The following is a 15628-nucleotide window of genomic DNA, read 5'->3' as shown; positions in this document are numbered from 1 at the left end:
AGGGCGGAGTGCAGGCGGGAGCGAAGTCTCGCGAGAAGAGGTGGTTGCCGTAGCTGAGCCGTCTGCTTCTGTGTCTGGGGTGCCGCCGCTGTAGTCGCGGACGGTTTGCTGAACCCGTTAGTGGTCCAGATCGAGACTGACGCCACCGTCATGTCCCGTTACCTGCGCCCCCCTAACACGTCTCTGTTCGTCAGGAATGTGGCCGACGACACGCGGTAGGAGACAGGGCAGAGACTCCGGGCCTGCTCTGGGAGGCCGCGGGCGCGCGGAGAGGTCGTAGCGGCGGCTCTGGGCCGGGGGGAGGGGCGGGGCGAAGATGGCGGGGCCTGCGCCCGCTCTGGCTCTGAAGCTAGGCCGCACCGTCCGCTTCAGCCGCGTGGGAGCGAGGGCGGCGCCGGCGCGCGCAGCCCGCGTGGCTGGAGCCCCGCGGCCCTCCCCTTCCTCCGCGCGGTCGGCTCCACCGAGCGATGTTCGGTGGGGTGCACGCCCCCTTGACCAGAAAAAAATTTTGCTTAAAAATAAAAAAATTCGCAGCAAAGTAACAGGATGAAGAGAGAAAAGTGTGAGAAAGCATCTACTGCCTTTTTCCTTTTTTTTTTTTTAACCATTGCTAACATTTATGGTGTTTAATCTTTAAGAGATTTTGAGAGACAAGGATTTGAGAAATGCAATGTTGCCCGCTATTTGGAGTACTTCTCGTTGTCTAGAGATTTTGGTTACCCTTTGGGAAGGGGGAAAGTTGAGAAAGTTTCCTGTTAGGCTGTGGGTAGCTAAATTAGATTGGGACTACTTTAGGCTTTGTTTCCAGCAATTCCCATAATAGCTTCGAATTACCTTCAGAATTGGAGGGGGAGCGCTATCACGTGATGGGGCTTTTCTTATTTCACAGAAAATCAGCAAACAAAAATGGGGAGCGTTTTTAAATTAGTTTTGTGTGATTTAGTGTTCTGTTTTAAGTACGGGAAAAACTAGTTCTTGCAGAGTGTAGGAAATTTTCACCTTTATCATTTTGACACTTTAAGGAGTTAAGATATATTTGTGGCTTTTTCAGACCGTATCTATTTACTGTTGTATAGCTCTGTTGCCACGATTTCACTGTAAAAACAAGTGCTTGATGTTTTTGAGTACTAGAGTTGATTTGGTAAAGAAAAAAATGTAATCTAGCGGTGCCTTACCTTTTATGAAAAACGAAGGCTGTAAATTACGAAAATTGCAATCGTTTCGTTTTGAGTCTACTCTTGTAAAAAGAGGATTAGACTTGCGGGCTACATTTTAATTTTTCATGTTCTTCTAGCTTTCCTTTATCAAAAAGATACATAGTCTCTACTTTTAGGGGATGGGGTTGGGTACTTAAGAATTATGTCCAGGGGATGCGAGCTACTTCTCTGGCCTTTTTTATTTTTTTTAATTTGGAAACAAGTGCTAAATTGCCCAGATTGTCCTGGAATTTGCTTGTCGTCTTCCTGTCTCAGTCTTAGAAGCAGATGGGATTGCAGCGGTGCATCACCATGTCCATTGCTTTTCTAGTTGTGTTTTTTGTTAGTTTTTATTATTTTGTTTTGTTGGTAGTGTTGGGGATTGAACCCAGGACCTTTGCAGTCGGCTGCACGTTCACCCACACCCTTATTTTTAGTTTCTGGGTTTTTTTTGGTTTTTTGTTTGTTTTGTTTTTTTGAGACAGGGTCTAGCCAAGTTTCCCAGGCTGGGCTTAAAATTGTGATCTGGTCATCCTGCCTGAAATTTACAGAGAGCTGGCATTACAGACTTGCACCATCACTCCAGGCCTTTACATTTTTGTATGTTAAATTTGGCTCTTAATGTTAAAGACTTGTCCTGTTTCAGATCAGGCAGGTCAGAAATAATTTTCAAGGGCATGAACATAAAGATTTGAGTTCCTTTTATGATATTTTTAGGTCTGAAGATTTACGGCGTGAATTTGGCCGCTATGGTCCTATAGTTGATGTCTATGTTCCACTTGATTTCTACACTCGACGTCCAAGAGGATTTGCTTATGTTCAATATCCTTTCTTCAGATGACTGATTAGTGAGGGGTGAAGTTTCAAATTCAAGTTTATGTAAGTGGTAACATCTAAAAAGTAGTTTATTTTTGTCCTCTAATTAATGTCTGTCTTCAAATTTTTGAAAATTAATTCTGACTCACATTGCTCTTACTATTTTATTAATCCAAAATAGTTAAATATTTAAATTCCCATTCATTTTGCTAAAATGCTGAAACGCAAATCAATGATTATAATGTGATTTAAATTGAATTCATTCTGGTTGCTACCACCTTTAATGTAAGTCAAATTAAAAGTATGTTCTTGTGCTTAGCAATTAAAGTTTAGTAGTCTTGTTTGTTAATTTGAATCACTTGATCAAAACAAATTGTATAACAATGAGGTAAACTTCTTTAATATTGTCCCCTAATTTGCTGTCCTCTGTTGTTACCTCAGAATGTAAAGCTGTACAGTTATGGCGACCCCAAAGAGAAAGCATGAAAGAACCTTTAGAGTAGAGTTCAACACTTAAGGCAAGTAGACAAGCCAAAGACCTCTTAAGGATCAGGCTTGAAGAGAAGGGAGAGTTTGGGAAAAGAAAAAATAAAGAAAAGCTGGAAGAAGGACAAGCCTAATGGGAGACAAAGCCTCGCTTTATCTACAGAGGGGGAAAAGGTTGTTTTTCAAAGTTAAAGATAAAGCCATCTGTCATATTTGGCCAAGCATCTCATGACAAGTCCTTCTGACAAGCACTTAAAGAGTTAAAGGTCAAGATGAAGTTGAATGATGGCCAAGATTAAAGGAGTCATACCTGATGTATCCTACAGAATAACTTTTCTTCTTCTTCTTCTTTTTTTTTTTTTTTTTAATGTTTTGTAAGCAGTTAATTTTCAAAATTATTCTGGTTTGGTCTAGTGACAAAACCTGTGACTTGATTTGTGTGGGCTTTGATGTTGTGATTGTGGTCTTGTGTAAATGCACTTTTCCTTAGCCTGTCAAGTTAAACTATAACAGGATGTAACACTGTTAAGCTTAAATTCGGCATATTTTGATTTGGTGCAGGTGATCAGAGACTCTTGAAGTAGCATGAGGTTGTAGGGTCAGGCCGCACAATCCTGCTTAAAGGGGAAACAGGTGCATGGACTGGAATCTATTTAGAAACAGCTCTGGTGGTCTTGCAGGGCCAGAGCCACTAGAAATACCATATAGATTTTTAGATGGCTGCTAAGAACATACACAAATTCCTAACCTCTGGCACTTAGCTGTGTGTAAACCTGCTGGCCCTGGACTACTTTACTTTAGCACATATGATCAGTTGACCTTGAATGGGTTGTATAGTATCTGATCAGAATCTATGGGAAATTGATTCTTGACCTAGTTTCAGATGACATTACTTCTTCCCTGTTTTGAGATCATCTTACAAAAACAAAGATTTGAGTTGTTAACAGAAGGCCAGGAAAAATACTGCCATTTAAGTTCTGTGAACCTCTTGCAACTTTTCAAGTGGCCAGAAAATGACTCCTACAGGCCCAGTGATGAAGGACAGCTGTGGAAATTAGTTGCCAAATTGTTACCTGGTTTGGGGTGGCCTAGAAACAAAGGTCAGTAGTTTGGTTTGTTGGGTCAACAAACAATGATTGTACAAAGGAATTTAATAAGAACCCTAAAATATAGTTACTCCATGACTGGCATCAAAGTACTTGACTGCCCCTACTGCTGCTGTGTCTTCTACTTGAGTCTGTTTGCAGTTGGTCTTCTGTTTCTCTGATTTAACAGGTAAAGTATAGAGCCTTGCCATTCACACGAAGCTCATTTTTGAGGGTAGATTTGGGATGCTTCATTCTTAATAATTTTTACAGCTCAATGTAAATTCTTTCTTAAATTTAGAGTCCAACTGCATTAATCTTGAACTTTCAGTTACATATTCTGTCTTACATTCTTCATCAGCCTTTTCATGTTGACTGCCTGGTTAAGACTTGGAAAAGCCTCTTCCATTTCATCTACACATAATGACCTCTAGAAAAGAGACCTAGAAACCTGTGGTAGTCCTTAATTCTTTCTGGCACAAAAAGTGGGAGGTCTAGTTGGGCCAACACAGACTATTTTGTCTCTGTAATAAAAAAAACACTAGTACCAATTTTGAAAGTGTTGCCTTAAGGGTATTTCCTGAATCAGTTGTCTAAATCTGTACTTATGTTCTCAAATTTAAGAAATAGAGCAAGCAATTTTTAGGAAAGAGTTATAAAGTTCATACTGAAAACCTATTTTAGCTCCTTTTCTAAACATTTTTTTATCAAACACTGCGTTGAATGTGTTGGAATGATGGTTTTAAAAGGGAAGCTATGTTTGTACAGAATAGCTACTGTAAATAAACCTAATGCTTCTAATAGTAATATTACTAGCATGAGGGGGAGGACAGGTTAGCTTAGCTTCTCAGATCAAAAATTCATGCATGCCAGCAGTTTATGCTTCAGACTGGTAAATACTGTTTTGTAGAAACCACTCCAGAACTCACTTGTTGGCAGGCAGGAAGCTTTTTTTTTAATATCGTGGTGTATCCACAGCTTTCCAGTCAAGGAGTCCTTACAGTGGTCTGTTACTTGTTGATAGCATGCTGTTATAGTCTGCACATGAATGGAATACACATTTGGCATAATGTTTGCGCATTGCTTGATTCTGTCTTGATTCCCTTAAGTGGCTAGCATGCTTGTTTTCCCTGTGCAGTGCAAGGAAGATAGCTACCTAAATAATAGTATTAGAAGGGGGGGTGCAGCAAAATAAACTTGAAGTTGATGCTTTCATCTTTGTAAGGTAAGGCATATGCAGCTTGCTTACACAAGAACTATTGGTGGTGTTTTTCTTTTTTCTTTTTCTTTCTGTTTGAAACAAATATGTGAAAATAGTATTTTGGGTTTAAGAAATTTTTATTGTAGCACCCAACATGAAATTGACCAACTTTTGTCTTTTCTGTCTTTATAAAGTTCTTAAAACTCAAGAATATTTTTTAATAGGATAACTTGATTCAGTTCTAACATCTTAGTACAACATAGTCACATGTTTTCTAAAACATACACCTTGGGGAATCACAAGTACTTGTATGCTATGAAGTGTTAATGGCTGAATCAACCAAGTAGTAATAAGTACAGTCTGGTTGATTTTTCTAGAATAATTTTGGGAGATTGTGAATTGTTCCCAGATTTACCAACAGAACTTTCATTTATTATCAAAGTTTGCAAAAATTCTCAAGCCCCTTAACATTTAGCACATTTGAGGATGTTCGTGACGCTGAAGATGCTTTACATAATTTGGACAGAAAATGGATTTGTGGACGTCAGATCGAAATACAATTTGCACAAGGGGATCGGAAGAGTGAGTACCCTTATGCCTACTAATGTGTAAACTATCATTTTAGAATGATATTTCAAATACTATCAATATTTCTCTGAAGTATTTGTGCAATTTGTACATTTGTTCAGATTGTTTTTAAAGAAAGATTGTCTTGGAGCCTGGGGATATAGCTCAGTGACATAGCACCTACATAGTACCAACAATCCCTGGTACCAAAAAACTAAAGAAATACTATCTTGATCACAAGGTTTGCAGATATGTAGGTTGTAAAGGGTATGTAGAAATCGAAATACCTGAAAAGTGTTCAGACTCTACAAAAAGTTGGTCAGTAATATTAATAGCGTGTTTAATACACTAGTAATAAAGTTGAAAGAAATTGCAAAGTTTTGGGTCTCTGGAGCCATTTCTCTTCAAAAAGATCTTCAGCTGGGCATGGTGGTGCATGCCTGTTTTTTGAGGCCAGTCTAGACTACACAGTGAGTTCAAAGCCAGCCTGTACTACATAACAATACTCTATCTCAAAAAATATATATATATATATTTTTTTTTTTTTTCAAAGTATAATTGGGTGATTGTGTGGTCACAGGACTATTGAAATGAGCCAATAGAAGTAGACTAGGAAAGGCTGTCTAAATTAAAGTTAAAATGGTACTTCATTTTTATGGTGCAGCTGTCCCATCAATGTCATATATATATGTATATATGTTTTGGGGTAGACCTGGGTTTGAATTCTTGTTCAACTATTATTTTACATTGGGCAGAAACTAAAAGATTAAAGTAGTTGCTAAGAAGAGTAAAAACTATTGATTTTTTTCTTTTTTTGTCTTTGTGAGACAGTGTCTCACTATGTAGTTCAGGCTGGCCTTGGGCCCACTTGTAGTGAGCTTGCTGCCTCTGCCTCCCAAGTGCTGGGATTACAGGAGTAGGCCACCAGCCCAGCTAAACTATTGATAGTTATCCTAATTACTTTTCTCCTTAACACCCAAAATTAAGGAAGGAAGATTTTATTTAGCTAACAGTTTGTGGAGGTTTTAATCTGAAATCAGCTGGCTCCAAGGCAGGATGGCCTGGTGAGGGGCAATAGTTCAAGGCTGCAGAAGATAGGAAAAGCAACAAGAGCAAGAGGGGAGCAAACTTCCTTTTCTCCCTTATATTGTATGCAGATCACCCACTCTAGGGCTGGTGTAGCACTCACACTGACAATCCCAGCACTAAACAATGAACCAGTCACAAACTCTAGATTCATCTGCCTCCGGAAAAAAGGGATAGAACTCATGATCTTGAGTTTGCCAAGCAGGCCCTTAGACTGCTGAGCTAAACCCCCAGCCCAAAAATCTAGATTATCCCTTTTTTTTTAAATCGATACTGGGGATCAAATTCACAACCTCATGCTTACAAGGCAGGTGCTTATGCCACTGAGCTAAATCCCCAGCCCCAACCACATGAGTCTTTAGGTGGACTTCAGACACAAACCATAACAATAATTTCCAACTTCATGAATTAAGTAAGGGGTTCCTGGGAATTTAGTATGTTGTTTATATACTAAACTAAATAATAAATCCCTAGCAACCCCCTCTGCTTTTCTGTCATTGTCTCTCAAGACTGCATAATCACTACATTTTGATGCTACGTGTTTTTCATAAGACTAATTAGGATTTTAAAAAATAATTCTGTATACGGATTACTCTAGTTAAAAGTAATTGGCACATGTTGATGAACAAGCTAGACTGCAAGAAGACATTAGAAAAACAAGGTAGTTGTGGTGATACATACTGTAATGCCAATACTTTGGGGCTTAGACTGAAGAAAGCAAGGAAGGAAAAGAAAACAATACTTGGGGGACAGAGAATAGTATCATTTTTAACATGAATCAGTCTTCTGGGTCATGTCTTTGGAAATAAATGTTTTCCTAGATTAATATTCAAAGCCTTGACCCAATTTAGAAATGAGAGTGATGGGCTGGGGATTTAGCTCAGCGGCATAAGCGCCTGCCTTGCAAGCACGTGGTCGTGAGTTCGATCCCCAGTACCAATAAAAAAAAATAAAAAACAAAAATGAGGGTGAAATTACTGTGTAGGGCTGTGTCTCATTGAAACTAGAGGCATCTCTAAAACAGATTTTTCTTTGTGTTTAAAAAAAAAAAGGTGGTAATGGTATTTTTTCTCTTATTTCTAACTATTTCTGTTTTGTGAATTTCTTAGCACCAAATCAAATGAAAGCCAAGGAAGGAAGAAACGTGTACAGTTCTTCACGTTATGATGATTATGACAGATACAGACGGTCTAGGAGCCGGAGTTATGAAAGGAGGAGGTCAAGAAGTCGGTCGTTTGATTACAACTATAGAAGATCTTATAGTCCTAGAAAGTAAGTGTGATGTACAATGATCTGTTAAAAAAGAGAGAGAGAGAGGTATTTGTAGCCAGGTATGATGGTGTATGCTGTAGTCCAGGTATTTAGGAGGCAGATTGCTTGAGTCTAGGAGTGCAAGGTTAGCCTCGGCAACACAGTGACACCCCATATGAACAACAAAAAGGGTGTATTTATTAGCTTTCCTCCCCCCTTTGACCTTTTGTATGATCTTAAGTAAAAAACGTGTGTGTGTGTGTGTGAGAGATGGCCTTTTTTAGACTAAAAATAATTTGTTTCATTTTTTTAAAAATTTAAGACATTATAGACATTTGTCACTGTTTGCTTTTTCTGATATACTTTTTAGCAGTAGACCAACTGGAAGACCACGACGTAGCAGAAGCCATTCCGACAATGATAGGTAAATAACTTTTGCTTTGAAAAAGACTCGTGTTTTTCAATTTCAGAGTGAACTTTTGCTCTAAAATAACAAATTTGATTAATATAGAATCTAATTTTTACTCTAATTGTATCTCTCCTCTGTTTTAAAAGATTCAAACACCGAAATCGATCTTTTTCAAGATCTAAATCCAATTCAAGATCACGGTCCAAGTCCCAGCCCAAGAAAGAAATGAAGGCTAAATCACGTTCTAGGTCTGCATCTCACACCAAAACTAGAGGCACCTCTAAAACAGATTCCAAAACACATTATAAGTCTGGCTCAAGATATGAAAAGGAATCAAGGAAAAAAGAACCACCTAGATCCAAATCTCAGTCAAGATCACAGTCTAGGTCTAGGTCAAAATCTAGATCAAGGTCTTGGACTAGTCCTAAGTCCAGTGGCCACTGATAGTACAAACCATGATAATTTTTAGGCATGTATCATTCATTTACTCATAGTTTGGTATACTTAAATTATCAGGATTACAATGTTGCAATGATGCATAAAAAACACTTGTTAGTTTTCCCTGTACCAGGCAATGGTTATAATTAAAATGATATGCTGTTGAGAAGACACTCTTAAGAGTCCAGTTTGTTTAATGTTATGGGCAGCTACCAATATGTGGTGTCTCTGTATATTTTTGTAAAGATTCTCATTTTTTATGCTTGAAGTATTTGGTGAAAAGATGTTGGTTGACCATAATTTGCAACATTGTCTTATTAAAAATAAACTTTCATATCCATATTTGGTAGAACTGTTAACCTAGAAATGTAGCTTGCTAATAAGATAGAATGATACAAAAGTGAAATTGCAGCCACAGTATAACACTGACTGCTCAGAAATGTTTAGGTTCAGGGTGGACCTTTATGTTCTTCAAGGTGGGTAGGCCCAGATAATAGCTTATTTATGATGCAGTGTGGAGTAGTGCTTTTGTTAACCCCACTGTCCTGGGCAATGATGGTTTTTTTCTGATTTCTATAACTGTTTGGAACACAAACACATCAGAAAAGCTCCCCTGAAAATTTGAGCAGGTCAGTGATGGCAGAAATAATTTAAACAGAAAAAAATGTTCCTAGTAGTTACTTGGAAATGTAAGGAGCAGTGTTGACCATTGTTGCTTAGTTTTCTTACTGCTGTTAGAAGTACATAAACTGTTTCAGTGTAGGTTTTGTTTGTGTGTATACGGTAAAGGAACTGAATTTTGATGCTTACAGCACTGGGTATGTGCATTTGTATCAAAATTTGCCTACTTGTTTTTGAGGGAGGCTTGCTGTTCACGTATCAGTTTATTTACTGTGAGGCAAGTTGAAATACAGCTCTCCCATTCTAAGTGATTCTGTGGTGCCATGAAATTTGAAATAATTTTGGAAAACAGGATTAGTTTAAGGAAGAACCACATCTCTGAGTTCTTGATTATCATTGTAGTACCTGACTAAAAATGAGGAATTAATACCTTCAACTATTATAATTTCTATTATTTCTGAAAGATTGTTTTGGAGGCAATAAAAAATGACTTGAAATGTCCAATCTCATTTCAAAATAAAAGCTGGCATCTTTTAAAATCTCAGAATGCTTGCTTATGGATACAAGAAAGAAATGTTGTAAGGAAATGATTCCTTTTAGAGAATTTCTTTCTCAATTTTGGTTTTAGAAATCTAGGCCTTGCCTGTAAAGAACTAAAAGATGGTTTTTAAATACTGTTTGTGGAATGTGTTTAAAGGATTGATTGTAGAACCTTTGTATATTTGATAGTATTTCTAACTTTCATTTCTTTACTGTTTGCAGTTAATGTTCATGTTCTGCTATGCAATCATTTATATGCACGTTTCTTTAATTTTTTTAGATTTTCCTGGATGTATAGTTTAAACAAAAAGTCTATTTAAATCTGTAGCAGTAGTTTGCAGTTCTAGCAAAGAGGAAAGTTGTGGGGTTAAACTTTGTATTTTCTTTCTTATAGAAGCTTCTAAAAAGGTATTTTTATATGTTCTTTTTAACAAATATTGTGTACAACCTTTAAGACATCAATGTTTGGATCAAAATAAGACCCAGCTTATTTTCTGCTTGCTGTAAATTAAGCAAACATGCTATAATAAAAACAAAATGAAGGAAATAATGATTAACTGGAATTATTATAGTATTGAATATGATTCTAAAGTAACAATGAAAAACAGTTTTTTGTAGATTTAGGGACATTTTTAAATCATTATTGCTCTAGGCATAATTTACTTTGGAATTAACAAAACGACGCAAATCTCAATTATATTTGGGTCGGCTAATTATAAATTTATACTATCGTTATTGGATGGATCAATAATTCTGCTCTCTCCCTTCCTAAACAAAATATATTAGGCTTTATGTTTACAACATGATTTAAAATTCTTTTTCTTTAAATGTTGGTGAGCATTTATTAAGTGATAACCACTTTGGGGAAAATGGTTTGGGTGTTTTGTGGATTGGATTCTAGCTACTTTATAATGACAGTTATAGCAGGTGATTATTAAGTATGATGTGCCAGACACTGTTTACGAGGCTGTATATTAACTCATTCGCTCTTTAAAAACCCTGTGAGAAAAGATACTTTTATTTTGCTTGTATCACAAAGAAACTGGGGCACAAAGAAAAGGCTATGAGGATTTGATCCAAGGTCTGGTTCTTAAATTTTATTTTGTTTTGGGGCTGGAGGTTTAGCTCAGCGGCATAAGCGCCTGCCTTGCAAGCAGGCACCGATAAAAAGGAAAAAGACCAAAAAAAATTTTTTTATTTTGTTTTACTTAGCAGACTATAATTTGAGAAAAGTAGGTTTGAGGAGAAAGCCCAGTGAAATTATTTTCAGTCTCTCTGTATGCAACTAGAACTGACTGATACTTTTCATTATATCTTTGTCAGGTTAGTTTTAAAAGCTCAGACGGTTTTTCTTGAGAAAACATGGTTTCTAAAATGGTATTTCCCAGAGCTTCACAAGGACTGAGTTTATGATAAGATCCTATTGATACTTAGGAACATTACACAGTGTTTTAAACTAATTTTGGTTCATGTTGAGTTCCACAACTACTGAGTGCCTGTTGTATGTCTGGCACTGAGCTCAATACTGTAGTTTTGTCATCAACACTCAACTGAGGGCTGACACTTCACCTCTCTTTGTACTTAAGATTTCTCTTCATTTTTTTTAAGCCAAGTAAGCAAGAAGAAAAGTGGGACATAATGCATCAGTGAGAAAGGGAAGGTGCTACGTAGGGTATGGGCTGATGAGTAACAACCTAGGGAAAGGCCTAGGAACCACTGTACTATTCTCTTGAAAAAGTGGCCCAGTAAGCTGCTACATCCAGTTCAACTAACAAAATCCTGTATACCACAGAGAAGAATAAAGAAAACCAAACTGACAAACATCCTTCTTTTATTTAAGACCAAACTGCAGCTGGAATACCCAGTACAGTTCTGCTTACTACACTTCAAGAAAGATCTGAAAGCGGAAAAAGAACCAAAGAAGGGCAGTTCAAGCGACCAAAGGGTGGGTGGAAGGTGCTGCAGTATGAATACTGTACGAATATTTTGACTGGTATGAAAAGATAAAAGAATTATCGAAAACTACATGGAATAATTGAAGTCCCTTCAAGTTTGAAAGTAAGCATTTTAGGACAAATAAAAGGAAATTCAACTTTGTACTTGTGGAAACTAATCCCTAAATATGAACAGGTTTATATTGATTTATGGGTAACAGGTCCATAATTTATTGAAAACTAGGATGTCTGAGTATCAAGGAAGACAGCCATAGTCTCTTACAGTGCCTCTATTGGTCTGTCTCAAACTGAATTGGGCGGGAAAGGTATGGTCCAATGTAAACTTTCTCTTGATTATTTCTTAAGTCATTTCCATTTATGCCATTTTTGGCAAATCTTGCCTTTGCTTATTCTGGTGCCAGTGTTTTCTGCTTAATTGTTTGCGTTGTTGGCATCTGAGTTTATTTACTTGTATATCACATACAGTTTACATTACCTTAAACCACTCACTTTCCCAGGTATAGTCCCATTATACTTGACACCTAGCTGAGAGGGCCCATCTCTTCTCACCCTCTTCCCTAGTCAGTATGTCAGTGCATACTTAATGGAGCCCTTGCTACGGGCAAAACATTGTACTGGATAACTGGGGAGAATAATAGATAGTTCTTTTATTCCATAATGTCTACTGAGCACAATCTAATCATTGCAATATGGCCTTATTGTTGTGAGGTATTATTATCCAGTGTTTTGCACCACTCATATAATGTAATTATAAACCCAATATACTATCAGAGATAACTAATTTTATGGTTACCTGCCATTTAAAAAATATCCAGTATTTTGTTTGCATCCCATTAATATGAATAATGAAAAATGTTTTAATCTGTAATAAATTCATTTACTTTGCTGTGACTGTAATATACTAGAGTTATATTAATTGTTAACTCTGCCTCATTCACACACATAATAGGAAAAGAGATCCCCAAAAATAAGTATTTAATTTTGCAATACATGTTCAGGAGGCCCTGGGTGCTATGATTAGATTATTTTGGGGAAGACAACTGTTATCCCATCTGATTTAGTATGTTCTGTAATTGAGAAAATGTTTGCCAGATTATACTTTTCAGTGATTTACATGTGCATTTTGTAGGGGACTTGTTCTGTGTATAGTGAATAAATAACTTTTATAGTGTTACAAAATGTTCTGGGTTCCTTAGTTCCTTATTAGAATATATGAGATTTATCATATGATTCCATCTCATTTGATTTTTGTCACATTTCTGCCACATATTTTAAAACTTACCTAAAATATGGAAGTAAGAGTTTGAGCCTTTATTTTACAAGAGTTTCAAAAGTATAATAGAATGCACATAACTGAAGGGAGGTATTAAATGTAGGTATTTATATCCTCATGTAAAAAAAAATTTTTTTTTTCCTAACTGCCAAGGGTCCCAAAAGCGATAAATACTAGGTTAGGGTTGGTAAATTCTGATTCAGCTTTGCTTATTTTTAATCAAGTTAGTAAATGTTTTAATAGCTTTATTTTCATAGAGATAATAAAACTGATAAGGAATCTAGAGTTAGAGAAGATTATGGATTCCGTTACAAAATGTATTTGATATTAGGTGATCATTAGCATTGAACTGGTAGCTTTTTCTGGTAAAGGTTGTGTGTTTTTTTTTTTTTTTTAAACAGTACCTTTGCAAGTCACAGATGTTTGATTCTCTACCTCCCTTGTCCATTTCCTGTTGACTTGAGGTTAAAACATTTCAGGGGGGAGAATTAAGTTAATACTAGTAGAAATTTTTTTTTGAAAACTGGTGAATACATATAGTATTGTCCTTAGCCTTTGATTTTTCTTGATGGAAAGTATTTTGTTCATTTATAAATACAATTAACAGTACTTGATCTTTAAAGTTTTAAACGTGATAAATCAGAAAAAGGCCCTTGTGGTTTTGGCACCTGTCAAAATGTGTGTTGTTTCAGTGTTACCTTCTGTGGTTGTTACTTTATATATTGAAAAGGCTGTCAGTGTTACTAAGCACTTAATGTGCTAAGCCATGTGCTTTCCAGGGACTCCTATTTAATCCTAAAAACACATCTGGGAAATGGATACTATTGTTTCATTAATGAGAAAGTTTTCATTTATGGAGTACCTACTGAATAGTAGGCTTTTGCATATACTATTTCATTCCTCAAGTTTTATCTCTTTTTAGAGACTTTTGACCATGTGCCTGTTGGACTATCCCTGAAATTATTAAGGCTTTCATTTGAGCAGTAGTTGAGAATAATCTAATGACATTCTGTTAATAGGGTCATCAGGCCAGGAGTGTAATATTCTCATGCGATGGTTGATGGCTTGATAAATAGTTGAAATAAGTAGCCTGTTTGTCTTTAGCTATTGCTTCTTACAAGGCATTGTGCTAGTCATTATGGAAAGGGCTCCTTCTCTTGGGTCTTTGCCTCATCCTTTTATCAGTGTTATCTTTATATTTGTGTACCTGTAAAATCCTTTCATCATTGTGTTAAAGATGGGGATTTTTTTGGAATAAAAAATGAGGCATGTAAATTCATTTCATTGATAATTGACAGTTTGTAAAGACAAAAGGCCTTTGTATTTAGTTTTTTTGCAGATCCCATTTCTCTGATTGCTGGAGAGTGAAATAATAAACTGGTCTAGGAGCCAAGAAAATCTTGGGGTTTTTTGTTTTGTTTTTTTAAAAGTTTTGCTCTATCTTATAAATATACTATCCTGGTAGACTTCGCGTAATAAGTTTTACAGATACTGTCTGCCCGTCTGATTAAAGGTAATGATCTACAGTAATGCAACTAAAACACTAGGTAAATCTTTCAGACTTGTCCAAAACCCTTCAGGGTTTTTTCTACCTTGTTCTTGTTTGAGGGTGGATAATGAACTTGGACTTCATTTACAATGCAGTACCATCAAAAAAGATGAGGACAGGGGATGTAGCTTAGTGAACAATGCTTGTGTACCTTGTGGAAGGCCTGGATTCAATTTCCGGCACTGGGGGGGGGGGGTTTAAGTATTTACTGAAAGCTGTTTTTCAGCAGCCCTACACAAGATTCAGCCTACATATATAGTATTTTTATGTCTCATAAGTGCACTAATTTGAGACATTTATGTTACTGTATTTTAGAAAGTTGACCACAACTTTTATCAGTCTCTCTCAATAATAGATGATTGTATGACTTGTCTATCATTAAGCTATGAAAAATTTTATGGTTAATTAGGAACTTCTATTCCTGGCCTTCATTCTTTAGAGTAGTTTCAGCAGTTTGGCTTGAATCTATCCAAAGTAGTATACTTACGTATTTCAGTGTATAGATTTAAAACATGCATAGGCTAAGAATTACTCAAAAAGTGAAATTGCAGTGCAGCAAGAAAAATTTAGCAATCCCTAGAATTACTATTTTGGGGGCTATCCTGGGAACACAGAAAAGAGAAGGAAAAAGAGGCCAAAGTAATGGTTTTTCTCCTTTACCTTTGAATTTGCTGTTGGATGAGAAGGTATAACCTTGCTTTGACTTACCCATAACATTTGGAAACTACTTGCTAGAAGGCAACTGTGTAATAAGCTTGCCTTACAGAGATCCCCTTGTGAAAAATTCATGTAAACAAGTTCTTCACAGGAAGAACTCGTTTCTATTTTGAGATTTTTTTGGTGAAGGGGACTGGAAGTTGAATCCAGGACTTGCTTGCCAGGCAAATGCTGTGCCACTGAGCTAAATCCCCAAGCCAAGTTCCTTTGGTTTTTGGTTTGTTTTCTTGATACAGGGTCTCACTAAGCAGTTGAGGCTGACCTGAGCTCACTTTGTGGCCCTGACTGGTCTCAAAGTTGCAACCATTCTCTGGGCATGTGCTATCACACTTAGCACAATTTGAGTCCCTGTGCTAATTTTTTATATTGAAATCACTTTGGAATACAAACTTAGACTCATTTTACTCAATTTGACCTTCAAGAGGTTTGAAGTTTTGC

General features: G+C 36.7%; 1 protein-coding gene across 4 annotated transcripts; it reads left to right on the top strand.

Annotated features, from left to right (window-relative positions):
• Srsf10 (serine and arginine rich splicing factor 10) lies at positions 1-14322 on the top strand. Of its 4 annotated transcripts, none has more exons than XM_063235765.1 (6): positions 1-215; positions 1914-2020; positions 5265-5366; positions 7547-7709; positions 8062-8112; positions 11537-14322. In XM_063235765.1, the coding sequence occupies exons 1-6, from the start codon at positions 151-153 to the stop codon at positions 11595-11597; spliced, it is 549 nt and encodes a 182-aa protein (XP_063091835.1). In that variant the 5' UTR covers positions 1-150; the 3' UTR covers positions 11598-14322. The 4 variants fall into 4 exon arrangements, with proteins under 4 accessions (XP_063091835.1, XP_063091833.1, XP_063091834.1 ...); XM_063235763.1 differs by lacking the exon at positions 11537-14322 and adding an exon at positions 8244-10246; XM_063235764.1 differs by having other exon boundaries at positions 4-215; positions 8059-8112.
• The last annotated feature ends 1306 nt before the right edge of the window (positions 14323-15628 follow it).

This window comes from Cavia porcellus, unplaced genomic scaffold, assembly GCF_034190915.1.
Source record: "Cavia porcellus strain 051 isolate PalLab524CR breed Dunkin Hartley unplaced genomic scaffold, mCavPor4.1 scaffold_25, whole genome shotgun sequence".
Classification (NCBI taxonomy): domain Eukaryota; kingdom Metazoa; phylum Chordata; class Mammalia; order Rodentia; family Caviidae; genus Cavia; species Cavia porcellus.
This window is presented reverse-complemented; position numbering and strand designations above follow the sequence as displayed.